This window comes from Aulonocara stuartgranti (assembly GCF_965226115.1).
Source record: "Aulonocara stuartgranti genome assembly, chromosome: 16".
NCBI classification, from domain to species: Eukaryota; Metazoa; Chordata; class Actinopteri; order Cichliformes; family Cichlidae; genus Aulonocara; species Aulonocara stuartgranti.
Window position 1 is genome coordinate 34,997,479 of NC_138952.1, and position 13,874 is coordinate 35,011,352.

The 13,874-nt window shown below is 39.8% G+C and overlaps 1 protein-coding gene across 2 annotated transcripts; it reads left to right on the forward strand.

Moving 5' to 3' along the window:
* Window positions 1-2,077: 2,077 nt before the first annotated feature.
* Window positions 2,078-9,976, forward strand: nmi (N-myc (and STAT) interactor). 2 transcript variants are annotated; one of them, XM_082509544.1, is made up of 9 exons: window positions 2,078-2,289; window positions 2,386-2,448; window positions 3,926-4,084; window positions 4,182-4,298; window positions 4,865-5,036; window positions 5,985-6,091; window positions 7,218-7,404; window positions 7,540-7,643; window positions 9,019-9,976. In XM_082509544.1, the coding sequence occupies exons 1-9, from the start codon at window positions 2,251-2,253 to the stop codon at window positions 9,226-9,228; spliced, it is 1,158 nt and encodes a 385-aa protein (XP_082365670.1). In that variant the 5' UTR covers window positions 2,078-2,250; the 3' UTR covers window positions 9,229-9,976. The 2 variants fall into 2 exon arrangements, with proteins under 2 accessions (XP_082365670.1, XP_082365669.1); XM_082509543.1 differs by having other exon boundaries at window positions 2,079-2,289; window positions 2,383-2,448.
* The last annotated feature ends 3,898 nt before the right edge of the window (window positions 9,977-13,874 follow it).

Sequence of the window (13,874 nt, forward strand, 5' to 3'; positions counted from 1 at the left end):
GTCTATATTGGTCTTCACAATCCACAGCAAAAATAATAATGAAAGGTGGGGTATTGTTTCTTTTACACATGCACCTATAAAAATCAAAGCAGTAGTATCAAAAACATTAACTCAGCACAGATGACTCTGTTTCATGGAAAAATGGCACTGCCTAAAGCAGCAGGTACACCACCTGGAATAATAAGTGTAATAAGAAAAAGTGTGTAGTCAGCACTTTGTGTAGATGTCTCAAAGTTGGGAGCACAGTGCCAAAACTGTCCTAAAAGTTTTCTCTCAGTCTTCATAATGAGGGTTTTGAGGCAAGCTCCACTGATTATGATAGTAATACTGCGATCTTCATGAAATGAACTGAGCTGTCTTTGACTTTGACCATGACTTACTCACCTGTAGTGTGTAAAGACACCACTAAAGCTGAACTGAACTGCTGCATTTGACTTGCTATCTTTTCAGTTTTCCTTCCATTGCTTTCACAGTAACTTCCAATGTGTGTTACAAAGTAGCTGCTTACACATAACCATCCAGGAAACTGACTTCTTTAGACTGTGCCACTCTGAGCAGTAACAGATGAGCTTATTGACTTCTTATTTGTTGTTACTTCTGTAACATATTTACTTCTGAAAAAAAACCGTCAACATTGTTCCTCCTGTGTGGCAGCAGAGAAGCAGACGTGAGCTTTACCAGAAGAAATTTTGCTGTAAAGTGCAGCCTGGAGCTGCAGAAGCAGCACATGTGTGAAGCACGAGCAGAATAAAAGAAAGGCTATGTGAACAGCTGAACAGTTTCCAGGGTCTCCCCATAACAGCCAGTGATACAAATATAAATTTGTTGTTTTTTATCAAAAAATTGATAAATAACTCTAACAATGTCTTATATTTTAGACTCCTGAGAGTAGCCACCCTTTGCTTTGTTTTTGCTGCAAACCCTCGGCCTTCTCTTAATGAGCCTCATTATACTGTCACCTGAGAGTCATGGTTCTGGGTCATGTTGACCCAGCATTCTGAGTTTCTTGTGTTTCGGTGTTAATTTGTAGTATGTTTATGTTTTAGGTTCATCAGTAGTCTTAAGTCTCGTCTGTTTTGAATTTCTTATATTCTTATATTGCCTGCTTTCTAGCCTGAATATGTCTTACAAGTATTTTGTCATCCAGAAAGAGTAATATTTCAGACACCGCCACTCTGCGTTCCTCCGCCTCGTTTGAGCTTTGGACGAAATGCATACTGGGATGTTTGCCTGGGTTTGGCTACAGTAGCCAGTGAGCTGATGGTGACCAAAACAGCCAATGAGAATTTTTTCATCCAAGTCTGTGATTTTTTGGTTTTGTGGCACAAATATAACACTGTACAGATAGAGTTGAGCGTGCAGGGGCAGAGATGTTGAGAGCGTGAGCAACACATTGCGAGCAGGTCCGCAGAGATCTGAGCAAGAGCAAATGCAAAAACTGAGCGAGAGGGGCTGCTATTGTGTGTGTATATGGATAATAGCAAACACTGAAATACATTTTTTGTATGCAGCAATGAATTTTGTTCACTCAAATTTAGATTTTCCTTGCTCAGGAATAAATTTCTCCTCAAAATGCAACACTTGTACTCGCAATTTCTTTTTACGTGTGCTCAATTTTTTTTTAATGTGCGCTCAGAATAGTGACACAAAAATAATGCCATAGTCTTTGACCTCTGTGTCCCCCCCTGTGCGTTTGTGTTTATGTGTGCATGTGTGTCCTTGTGTCTTGTTTCCCTTTTCTGTTTTCATGTTTCTCTTCTTTCATTCCATGTTCCCCCGTCTATGGATTCTTTAGGTAACATATTGGTAACATATTTAAAATAAAATACATGTACAAAAAATGAGTAAAATCGTTTTGGGTTTTTTGTAAAAACATTGCTTTTATTTGTTTGTATAATTAATTGGGTTAAAACTTTTATACAAATTTTTAGCCACAAAATTGCGTGTTATCTGGCGAACATGTTTTGTCCTTTATCTAAAGAATCAGTAGCTTCTCACACACACGAGCCGTTTTTATTAATTTATTTGTTTAACTGTGAACTTGTGTCGCAGTTGGTCTTCCATACAGGAAGCTCGTCACACCAGGCTGTAACTTTCACTTTTGATTTGGAGCTGTTTGCCGCACAACAGGGGCACTTTGTTTTTTCTGACTTCGACAGAAAAGAGGCAGTGCAGCCACAGCTGGCTGATTTTTGGATCGTAGCTACTAAGTGAAGTTTTCATATCTGTTTCTTTTCTGTCAATCAGATCATGGCTGAGGTCTTCGGCAGTCGATCGCTAAATGATAAGGTGAGTAATAATCTGTTCGTCTGTTTGCTTGTTTTAGCCCGTCTAAGAAGAAACAAGTGCTCCACAGTTAACGATGTCTTTCTTTCTTGGCAGAAGGAAGGAGGCCTGGATAAAGACGGTGAACTAAAGGAGGCCAGGCGAGAGTTGGAGGAATGGAAGGTAGGCCGGTGTGAAGTCGCGCAGCGTTTTAGTTCAATAGTAAAATAAGTTCACGACCGTCAGAATAAATTTATGAGAAAACGCAGAAAGCTGACAACTGCTCAGCCGGAAATGTCTTCATCCTCCGTTTATAGAAGAAGGTGGTTTGTTTACTGAGTACTGTGAGTGATCTGAGTGATTTAAATAGTAATTACAGTTCTCAGATCTCTTATTTAAGTCGAGATGCAATCCTGCATCGTGAATGCAAGTCCGGAACTAAGTATGTTCTACAAATAAACGTACTAGACTGAAAAGCCTGAGAGAATCTATCTAAATGCCCATATTATAATAGATGTCATTATTTCCATTGATATACATTTATTAGCATTGAGACATCATTGGATACATTTTATTTACGCATTTGAGCTTAAAGTTAAATGGTTACTTATATTTGGTTGCACAGAAGATGCAGTTTGCAGTAAACAGGGAGAAACCATAAAGCAGCTCATTTCAGCAAGTGAAAGTCAGACGGAATGGGCTCAGGCAACATTCCATAGGGTGTAGCTGTAGGTCTATATTTGCTCAACTAAAAACTATTTTGATGGCTCACACTTTAGCAAACGAGGCGCAGGTGAAGTGAGCACAACCAAAAATGAATAAACAGTCTTTTTGTCTTTTGTTTGGGGGAAAGATTGGTCATAGTTTGTGAAGGGCAGAACCATTATCTTGTGAAACCTACACAATTGCAATGATCAGTACAGATCTTGATTAGTGATTGCTCAGGAACCTGTTTATATAGAAATAAATAAAGATACATAAGGTTAATGTCAACTAAAATACAGGCATACAACACCAGGGGGATGCAGCACGAATACTGAGTTTCATCAGTGAGTCAAGTGCACAACATTGTTTAGGATTTCTCTTTTAAATTTATATCAAATTGATATAAATGCTTCAGTTCTTCCATTTTTTCCTCGCCTTGTAATCGGAAGGTTGCCGGTTCGAGCCCTGGCTTGGACAGTCTTGGTCGTTGTGTCCTTGGCCAAGACACTTCACCCATTGCCTACTGGTGGTGGTCAGAGGGCCCGGTGGCGCCAGTGTCCGGCAGCCTCGCCTCTGTCAGTGCGCCCCAGGGTGGCTGTAGTTACAATGTAGCTGCCATCACCAGTGTGTGAATGTGTGCGTGAATGGGTGGATGACTGGATATGTAAAGCGCTTTGGGGTCCTTAGGGACTAGTAAAGCGCTATACAAATACAGGCCATTTACCATTTACCATAAAGACAAAAACTAAGTAAAGCTTTGTTTCTCTTCCAGTTCTGTACTTTTCTTACTTATCAGCAGTGGTATTATATCATTCAGAATGACTTGAGTATATTTGGCCATGTTTAAATATCTGTCAGTGAGAGAATAATTTTATTTGAGCAGCTTGTAGTCTCTTTGTAGACTGCCCACAGCTCCAGTTGTATTCTCTCTGAACACCACCTATTGCTCTTAAAGGCTAGATTCGAAAAAGCGGATGATGTGAAAGCCAGGCTGATACTGGAAAAGCTGACGGAAGATGATGCCAAGACAAATGCACAGCAGGAGATGAACGCTTGTGTCAAAAACCAACAGAAGACCCAGGATGAATTTAATGAAAGCATGAGAACAGTTCAGGTACACTTATTGTCATCTGTGTAACATCTACACTACACTCAGAGAAACTGAGAGTACATAACTCTCACCAAATATTCCACTTTATTCTTTTCCATAGGATGAAATCCAGAAGCTGACTAGATACAATCAAGATTTGCTGGAGAAACTGAAGAGATGTCAGGATGAACTGGAGGCTAAGAAGACAGAGTCCCGCAAGTTAAAGCAGAAATTCAAGGTAAAAACCAGGAACACTTTCAGATCTGTCCATCTGCTCACATTTTTACGTACACTAATCACGGGCATTAATGTGATGGTAATTATGGGATTTCCACACATTATAAATACATCACCAAACATATCCAGATGTCTCTTAGCAAGTTGCATGTTGATGAGTTATTTTGAGATGGCAGCAAATTTACACTGTTATACAGGCTGTAGACTGTTACATTGTATCAAAGTGTCATATCTTCAGTGTTGTCCCATGAAACTATATTACAAAATATTTACATAAATGTGAGGGGTGTACTCACTTTTGTGAGATACTGCATAGACGTACAGGCTCGTATATATTCTTTTGAGTGTGTGTGGATTCAATTCAAACTTGTGCATCCAATCCCTGTTTTTAAAATTCCTTCAAGAGCTATGCTCTACAGTCATTCCACCCTGTGAAAGGCAGTTCACGGCCCCAAATAAAACTGTGACATTCATGTTCCTGATCAGCGGACACAAACGCCTGACCACAGCTGTATACACATTGAAACAGATAACGGCCTGTAACTCTGTATTGTCCCATCTGTCCAGATCTACGCCCAGATCCCAGACACAGAGGTGAAATTTATTTCTCCGAATAAAGAGACAAGGGAAGAGGGTGACGAGGACAGTCAGCCAATCAGAGGAGTGTTTACCATCAGCCAGAGAGCTGCTGTGCTTCTGCAGGGAGGACAGGCTCTCATCACCTTTGAGGAGGAGAAAGGTAGACGTCATTTGACTTCAGTACTCTATATGGTTCATTCTTACTTATGTTAATGTTAATAAAACCAAAAATAAGGAGTCCTCATGGTTTTCCATGCTTTGCTGTGTAAGATATTTATACAATGACAGTTTGCACTGTCACTTGGAAAAAGACACATACAAGACAGTTAAATGCTCAAGTGAAAAAACAGCATTTCAATTTCAGATATTAAATATGAAATTATGATTTCTTATTTTTAATATCACCTGAAAAAAGCAATTTAAATGAAGACAGACAGACGCGTTTTTTGGAGGTGTGGTCGTAAACTTTGGATCAGCTGTAAAACAGCCTGTTTCACTTTAAGCGTTATTTTCAGTACATTTCATGCTCAAGAAAATGTTTTGTCTCACTCCCATGGCTTCTTGTGGCATGCTGTAGCTCTAATTGGAACCTTGTGAAGATCCAACCATGCAAATTATGATTTTTATGCCATTTTCCAAGTGGTCTTAAACGTTTGATTGGGACCGTATCTGAAACTGCCACACGAATGTTCATCTCTTTAGTTTAACGTACATCATGTCAGCATAAAAAGATCAGATCAAAAATCTCTGCAACAACAGCTATAATAAAATCAAACACTTGAGAGACAAGAATAAAGAGACAATGTCAGCCTATCATAGTGTGTCTATAGACAGATTATTCTGTGATCAACCTGCTTAGCATGTCAAAATGAACCCGATCATGACTCAGACCAGAGGTGGGACCAAGTCATTGTTTTGCAAGTCTCAAGTAAGTCTCAAGTCTTTATCCTCAAGTCTCAAGTCAAGTCTCAAGTAATGTCAGGCAAGTCAGAGTCGAGTCTCAAGTCATGTGACTCGAGTCCACACCTCTGACTCAGACCTTACAACATGGAGTTCTCAGTACAACTGCAAATGATACACATCTTTTTGTCATATTCTTGGTGTGCAGTGGCTCGCCAGATCCTGAAAATTGCCAAGTGCTCTGTGTCCTGTGAGAACAGCAGTTTGGACGTGAAGCCGAGAAGAATCACCATGGATCCTGCTGTGAAGTTTGAGGTAGATGCTGCAACAGTATCATCGGGTTTTTTATGCTTCAGTTAGAAAATGAAGCCTCATGTTTCAAAATGAAAAAGCAACTAGAGCCTTATTTTTTATGTTGACTGTGTCTCTAGTTTCCTGTCTATAGTTTGTACAGTTGTAACACTGTCAGGTCATTCAAATCTGTCCACAGAGTAGGAGTGAGACAGTACACCTCTCCAGGGTTACTTATTGCTGTGATGACACACAGAGAATACTTTCCTAAAAATACTTCTTAACTAAAGCCAAAAAACTTTGGCTTTAGTTAAGACCCTAACAATACAGAACTAGATCCATCCTGAGTCATTCCCATGGAAAATATGGCCTTCTGTGTGTGTGTGTGTGTGTGTGTGTGTGTGTGTGTGTGTGTGTGTGTGTGTGTGTGTGTGTGTGTGTGTGTGTGCGGCAGGGTCAGAATTAACAAATTAAAACAGGAAGTAACTAAACAAGGAACACAGGAACGTAAACTTGACACGGAGAACACAAAAGAGCAGGAAAAATGACCTCCTGGGACAAACAACAACTAGAACTACAACCTAATATCCAGAAAATGGAAAATGAAGCTGGAATATGAAAACCTAAGTGACAACATAAAGAACATACTATACAGTAAATATAATAATTAATAAAACAAAAATAATAAACTCAAAGCATGAGGTCAGCAAACAGATATATAGGACCGCTTTCTTCCACTTATAATTTTTTTATATTTATATATATATATAATTTTAAAATCCTCACAAACCCTTGAATAATCAGGCCCCAACTTATCTTAAAGACCTCATAGTACCATATACCAAAGTACATCACTTTGCTCTCAGTCTGCTGGTGTATTTGTAGTTCCTAGGACATTTAAAAGAAGAATGGGAGGCAGAGCCTTCAGCTCCCACTTTGGATTTGTGAGACAGACACTATCTCTACTTTTAAGATTAGGCTTAAAACTTTCCTTTTGGATAAAGCATATCGTTAGGGCTGGACCAGGTGACCCTGACTCCTACTTTAGTTATGCTGCAATAGGTGTAGACTGCTGGGGGACTATGTTACACTGAGTGTTGTTTTGTAATGATCAACACCCTGTAAACAGTGTGTGTTCACACCGATGTAGGTCCACCTTGACGTTTCCAGAAAGGAGCTGAAAGTTTCCAACGTCCCTGATGTCATGCCAGAAGAGAGAATGAAAGACCGACTGGAAATTAGTTTCTCCAGGCCCAGTAGAGGAGGAGGAGAGGTGGAGAAAGTGGAGTATGACAAGAACACTGGGACTGGGTGTGTCACATTTCTCCAACCTGGAGGTAAAACTCTATAAGATAATTGTGCGACATTACACATTATTCTTAGTTAGTTGTTCTAAGTTATTCTGTATCATTACAATAGTTGTAGCCAAGCTAAGTATGTTAATGCTCAAATGTATGTGCATTTGTATGCAGTTACTGAGAGCCTTGTCCTGAGGGGAAGGTACGACGTCGAGCTGGACACTGAGGTAAAGGTGCAGGTTGGACCTATTTACGAATACCAGCTGCGCAGATTTCAGGTAAGTTACAGCACTGAGACTAAAAGCACTTTGTTAACTTAGTTAAAAGCACAATTTATCACTTGTACAAAATTTAACTGGACAGGCTGCCAGTCTGTTGCAGGACTGACACAGAGACACAGGCAACATTCATGCTCACATTTTAGACCGGGAGTCTCTTTGGAGTCACCAGTGCATGCCTTTGGACTGTTGGAGCACACAGGGGCCCACGCAGAGAGGCCCCACACTGGCAGTTTACCTTTAATTCCCAAGCTGACGCTTTCAAACCTCTTTATTTTTCAAAATACAAAATATAAAAAAAAAATGTATTTATGACTCAGAAAACTATACTTACCAAACCCCACATACCTTTAAAGGTCATGCTACTAATGGGAATCACTAACTCAATTAACAAAATAGCCATTGCTGCTGGATAATTCCTTTCTTTTACTTAGCCTAGTCGTCAGAATCCACAACATGTCATGAAACTAATTTCTTAAAATTTCACCAACAGAGACATATGGAGAAATTTTTCCTGTTTATTTTAATATTAACATTAACCAATAAAACCTCTACATTTAGGGAGGCTGTGTCTTTTTGCAATTATGTAAATGCATCCATGCAAGTTTAATGAAAGATAGTTATTTCACTTTAGCACTAAAAATGCTTAACTGGTATAAAACTTTGCATTCAGTTGCCTTCAGATTAAACAAGAATACTTCTAGAAAAAATAGTTATATTTTACTTCAAGCTATCTTAGTATTTGTTTTTTGAGGATTTTTAAGTTGTATTGAGAGCTGATGGGGTGTTACGCACACCACAGGTGCGGCTACCAAGTTTAAATCTTAGTGACCGAGACATCAAGTCAAGGTCAGAGATCAAGTTTTCTGAAATGCCATAACTTGAGAACAGGGTGGCTCAGGATTTTGAAATTGATACTATGGGTGTGTCAACTATGACAGTGAGGACTAACACTGGCAGTTGCAAGTCTTCTTTAAATTTAAAAGCCTTTTTTTGTTACATAGTCATTGTGTATTATGACTTAAAACATTCATAATACATAATTATTATGGCTATAGTAAAATAATTATTCTCTGACAAAAATATGTAATTATTTCACAACTTGTAACAAACATATAATTATAGAAATATTATATTATAACATGTAAGTGTCAGTATTTGCATTTTTAAATTTTTTTGCAATTACTAAGTCTGTAGAAAAACAGTGTTAGCGGGCTTTCTTATGTGTTCAAATACACACGCGCCTACATGACTAAGTCTTAACGACACCCCCCACCCCCACACACAAGTTGTTCTAAAACTTGTGTGTGTTGTTGTAAAAGTTGTTAAAAGTTTGCAGAGCAACAATAAAGCAAATTTTTATGATTTATTTCAGACCTTTTGCGGCTGTCCGAAGCGAACCATCCTCCTGGATGACATTCAGGACATGGTTGATGAGGAAGACCTCCAGGACCATCTGGAAATCCATTTTCAGAAGCCCAGCAACAGTGGTGGTGAAATAGAGAGCATCAAGTACATCGCTAAACCGAAAGTCCTGCAGGCCTTTCTCTGTGAGAGCACAGAGGAGAAGGACGACAGTCTGTGAACCACCATGAACTGTCCTCTAATACATATATGACATGTAAGACGAGCTCCACCTGTATTAAAGTATATTTCTAATCATTTCCAAATGTCTTGCTCAACCTGAAGTGATACATTGTAGAGATTTCATTTATTTGCTCTCCTGCTGGGTTAATCGTGACGATACTTTATCTCTGTGCATTTAATACATTTGATTACAATCTTCCATGTGGTAAAGTTGGGGGTGTTTGAGTTATGTTAAAAGATAAATCCAAGAAATTCTGAATATCACTTGAAAAAGAACCTGTGTGATATTTTATGCAGTCAGTCAGTAAAATTAATGACAACCTACACAAAGACAGTACTGTCTTTGTTCTTATAAGAACATGTAAACACTGGGATGGGTAGTAGGCTGATAGTAGGCTGAAAGCCTCACATCTCATTATCTAATCACTTATTTTAGTCAGAGAATTGTATTTCCTTTAGTTAATGTAACTAACTGTAAATCTGGGATGTCAGAAGACAAACGTGTAATGTGCTGGATGACATGATATTTTCTGTTGGTAAATTACCACTTGAGAGGTGAGAACTGCAGTTTTATTACAGCTATCTCTGAGCTAGTTGGCTTGCCCTTTTTAGCTCTATAAACCTGCAAAGGAAGCTTTCAGACACACCGTCATCCTGTGTAAAAAGAAAATCCTCGCAATTTGAACTAGTACCTCAACTGTCTTCTATGCTGTGCTTAATAAAGTTAATGAATCCTGAAAGAGTAACATGAGTTATATTTGTTATGTTGTGGCAGCTGCATTGGTAACCACAGTGTTAGCACTGCTGCCAGATTCACGTGTTGTTTTATTGTGGCTCCTGGCTGGGCAGCATGATCATTAGCACATTATTAGTTGTTGCCTCACACCACTGTTCCCTCTGTAAATGGTAAATGGACCGCTTCTCATATAGAGCTTTAACTGACCACTCAAAGTCATTCACCCATTCATACAAGAACGTCTTTCTAAGCTCTTTCCAACATTCATGCACATTTATATTCCAGTGGATGCTTTGGAAGCAACTTGGGGTTAGTATCTTGTCCATGGATATCTGACATGCAGACCAACCTTCTTATTAGTAGGCTTCTGTCTTCCTCCCACATTCCAAGATCGTGCATGGACTAGGTTCATTGTGAGTAAATGTTAATTTTATTCATATATCACATTTCATTACACATAAACTCATAAAACCTCGTGTAGGTCTACGATGACTCAAACAAAAGAAAACAGTAAACTGTGCAGAAAAACAGAATCAACTTTCTGGGAACCTTTCATAACATTTTTATGAGAAACTACTGTCCCCAAAGTTATATGGTCATATACTTTGAACCCAGAAACAGGGTAACTATGTGAGAATGCTGTTTGTTGATTACAGTTCAGCGTTTAACACGATAGTGCCCTGCAGACTGTTCACAAAGCTCAGGGATCTGGGAGTCAACAGCCGTCTGTGTGCATGGGTGTTGGACTTCCTCACTGGCAGAACTCAGGTGGTGAGGGTGGGTAGATGCGTCTCTAACAGCATCACCATCAACACAGGAGCACCACAGGGGTGTGTCCTCTCGCCACTGCTCTCCCCCCACTTCAGGACATTTACGCCAGGAGGTGCTGGACTAGAGCAGCGCAGATACTGAAGGACCCGTCCCATCCTGGCAACTAACTGCTCCAACTTCTGCAATCAGGCAGAAGGTTCCACACCATCCGGGCAAGGACAGAGAGGCTCAAGAGGAGCTTTTATCCTCAGGCCATCCGTGTGTTGAATCATGCCCCTCTCTTTTTTGCACAGTCGAGGAGTGTATCAGGTCCCATTACACTGCGTGTTATATCTGTATAACCATGCATGTGACAAATAAAGAACCTTGAATCTTGAAATATTTGGAAATTGACATACTTAGCCCTTGTCACCCAGTAACAGCTGGGACTGGCTCAAATAAGCCCAGGCTCTAGGAATATTTAGGGGTGGATTTCGAGCAACAGCTATACAGCTATGAAAGCCATTAGGAATCACGAGAATTTAACTTCTGATTGTTTACCAGAGGAGAGCAGTGGATGAGGTAGTGATCCACTAGAGAAGGAGTTGGTTAACGAAAAGGAAAATGGTTGGAATACAGTGAACAGTAGTAAGAAATGTTGGAGACATACAGCGGCTTGCAAAAGTATTCGCCCCCCTTGAACTTTTCCACATTTTGTCACATTACAGCCACAAACATAAATCAATTTTATTGGAATTCCACGTGAAAGACCAACACAAAGTGGTGCACACATGAGAAGTGGAACAAAAATCAGACATGATTCAAAACATTTTTTACAAATACTTTTACTGTGTAGAACCAGCTTTTGCTGCAATTACAGCTGCCAGTCTTTTAGGGTCTGTCTCTACCAGCTTTGCACATCTACAGACTGAAATCTTTGCCCATTCTTCTTTGCAAAACAGCTCCAGCTCAGTCAGATTAGATGGACAGCGTTTGTGAACAGCAGTTTTCAGATCTTGCCACAGATTCTCGATTGGATTTAGACACCAGACAAGTCAAGGATAAAGATATTGATGTGCTGTGTTAGTTTTCTGCCACACATAGCGTTTTGCATTTTGGCCAAAAAGTTCCATGTTGGTCTCATCTGACCAGAGCAGCTTCTTCCACATGTTTGCTGTGTCCCCACATGGCTTGTGGCAAACTGCAAACGGGACTTCTTATGGTTTTTTGTTAACAACGGCTTTCTTCTTGCCACTCTTCCATAAAGACCAACTTTGTGCAGTGCACGACTAATAGTTGTCCTGTGGACAGATTCCCCCACCTGAGCTGTAGATCTCTGCAGCTCGTCCAGAGTCACCATGGGCCTCTTGGCTGCATTTCTGATCAGCGCTCTCCTTGTTCGGCCTGTGAGTTTAGGTGGACGGCCTTGTCTTGGTAGGTTTACAGTTGTGCCATACTCCTTCCATTTCTGAATGATTGCTTGAACAGTGCTCCGTGGGATGTTCAAGGCTTGGGAAATCTTTTTTTAGCCTAAGCCTGCTTTAAATGTCTCAATATCTTTATCCTTGACTTGTCTGGTGTCTAAATCCAATCAAGAATCTGTGGCAAGATCTGAAAACTGCTGTTCACAAACGCTGTCCATCTAATCTGACTGAGCTGGAGCTGTTTTGCAAAGAAGAATGAGCAAAGATTTCAGTCTGTAGATGTGCAAAGCTGGTAGAGACAGACCCTAAAAGACTGGCAGCTGGAATTGCAGCAAAAGGTGGTTCAACAAAGTATTGACTCAGGGGGCTGAACAATTACCACACCCCACTTTTCAGCTATTTATTTGTAAAAACTGTTTGGAATCATGTATGATTTTGGTTCCACTTCTCACTTGTGCACCACTTTGTGTTGGTCTTTCACGTGGAATTCCAATAAAACTGATTCATGTTTGTGGCTGTAATGTGACAAAATGTGGAAAAGTTCAAGGGAGACGAATACTTTTGTAAGCCACTGTAAGTTGCAAAAGGTATCCTTAAATACAGATGGCACTGATAGTGATCAGAGTAGCGCTGCATCGAGGAAGCAGAATGAGGAATCCAAGGTAATAATTAAACTCTCTCAGGAAGGTGCTTGATTGAGGACAGAAATATGTTTTTGGAGTCATTTCTGGTGTACCAACAGCTGTTTCAGCTGAACAAGTCAAAGGAAATATAGTAGGATCCAAGGTTATCGAGGCACAGTGCTTAAAAACTCTGAGAGAAATGTGACAGTGTAGCTGTAATTTAAAAATTTATGGAGGAAAGGCTACCATCCAAACTTTTTTCATTAGTTATATGAATTAGGATGTTCAGCCTTATATTCCCCCTCCCTTGGTTTGCTTTAAATGCCAAAGATATGGGCATGTCACTGGAGGTGGACACGAGTATGGTAAATGTGAAAAAGAGCAAAGTTAAAGTGGTGCAATTGCGGAGGTGAGCATATCTCAGCTTTTCGTGGTTATGAGGCAAGTAAAAGGGCAGCAGAGATCCAGAGAGTAAAATCCATTGATGGCATGCAGAAGCAGAAAAGAAGCTTTGGTTATGAACAAAAATGATTTTGTGCTATTTATGGAGGCTGTAATAAACTGCACCACTCAAACAGACAAGAAAACTGAAAAAATCCAAATAATTGTGAAGACTACAGACCTGGGAATCACGGGTCTGTGTGGGAGACAGCTCAGGAAATGCTGAGTGGTAGAAATCCTAGCTCACAGCCAGGAGGAGGCAGTTCATTGTGGTCCTAAATATTCTGCAGTGGGATGCTTGAAGTCTTATTGCTAATGGGCAGGAACTAAAACAGTATCTCATCTGCAAAGAAAACCTTGTGTAATATGGAAACATGGATAAAAGCAGAGTGGTACTTTGTTTATAAATGAATATACAGCTATGAAGAATGATACAAAAGAAGGTGGTGGCCACATTTGTGTGAACTGGAATATGATATAGATTAGTCAGTGTAAATATAGAGCACAAGACAATCACAGTTAAGGTTTGGAAGATGAGGCAGTAATGATCAACTACTATAAATTATGTAAAAGGATCACTGGGGACATATTAAACACTATAGGTGTTTAATATGTAGGTGTAGGGTGTAGGTGTTCCCTACACATGGGTCTAGGGAAAATAATATGTTGT

What these genes read in the sequence shown, in the direction of transcription:
- nmi (XM_082509543.1), top strand. Translation starts at nt 2,251, where the DNA reads ATGGCTGAGGTCTTCGGCAGTCGATCGCTAAATGATAAG. An exon ending in GTCGATCGCTAAATGATAAG is followed by an intron (nt 2,290 to 2,382) that starts GTGAGTAATAAT and finishes CTTTCTTGGCAG; the next exon opens with AAGGAAGGAGGCCTGGATAA. An exon ending in AAAGCATGAGAACAGTTCAG is followed by an intron (nt 4,085 to 4,181) that starts GTACACTTATTG and finishes TCTTTTCCATAG; the next exon opens with GATGAAATCCAGAAGCTGAC.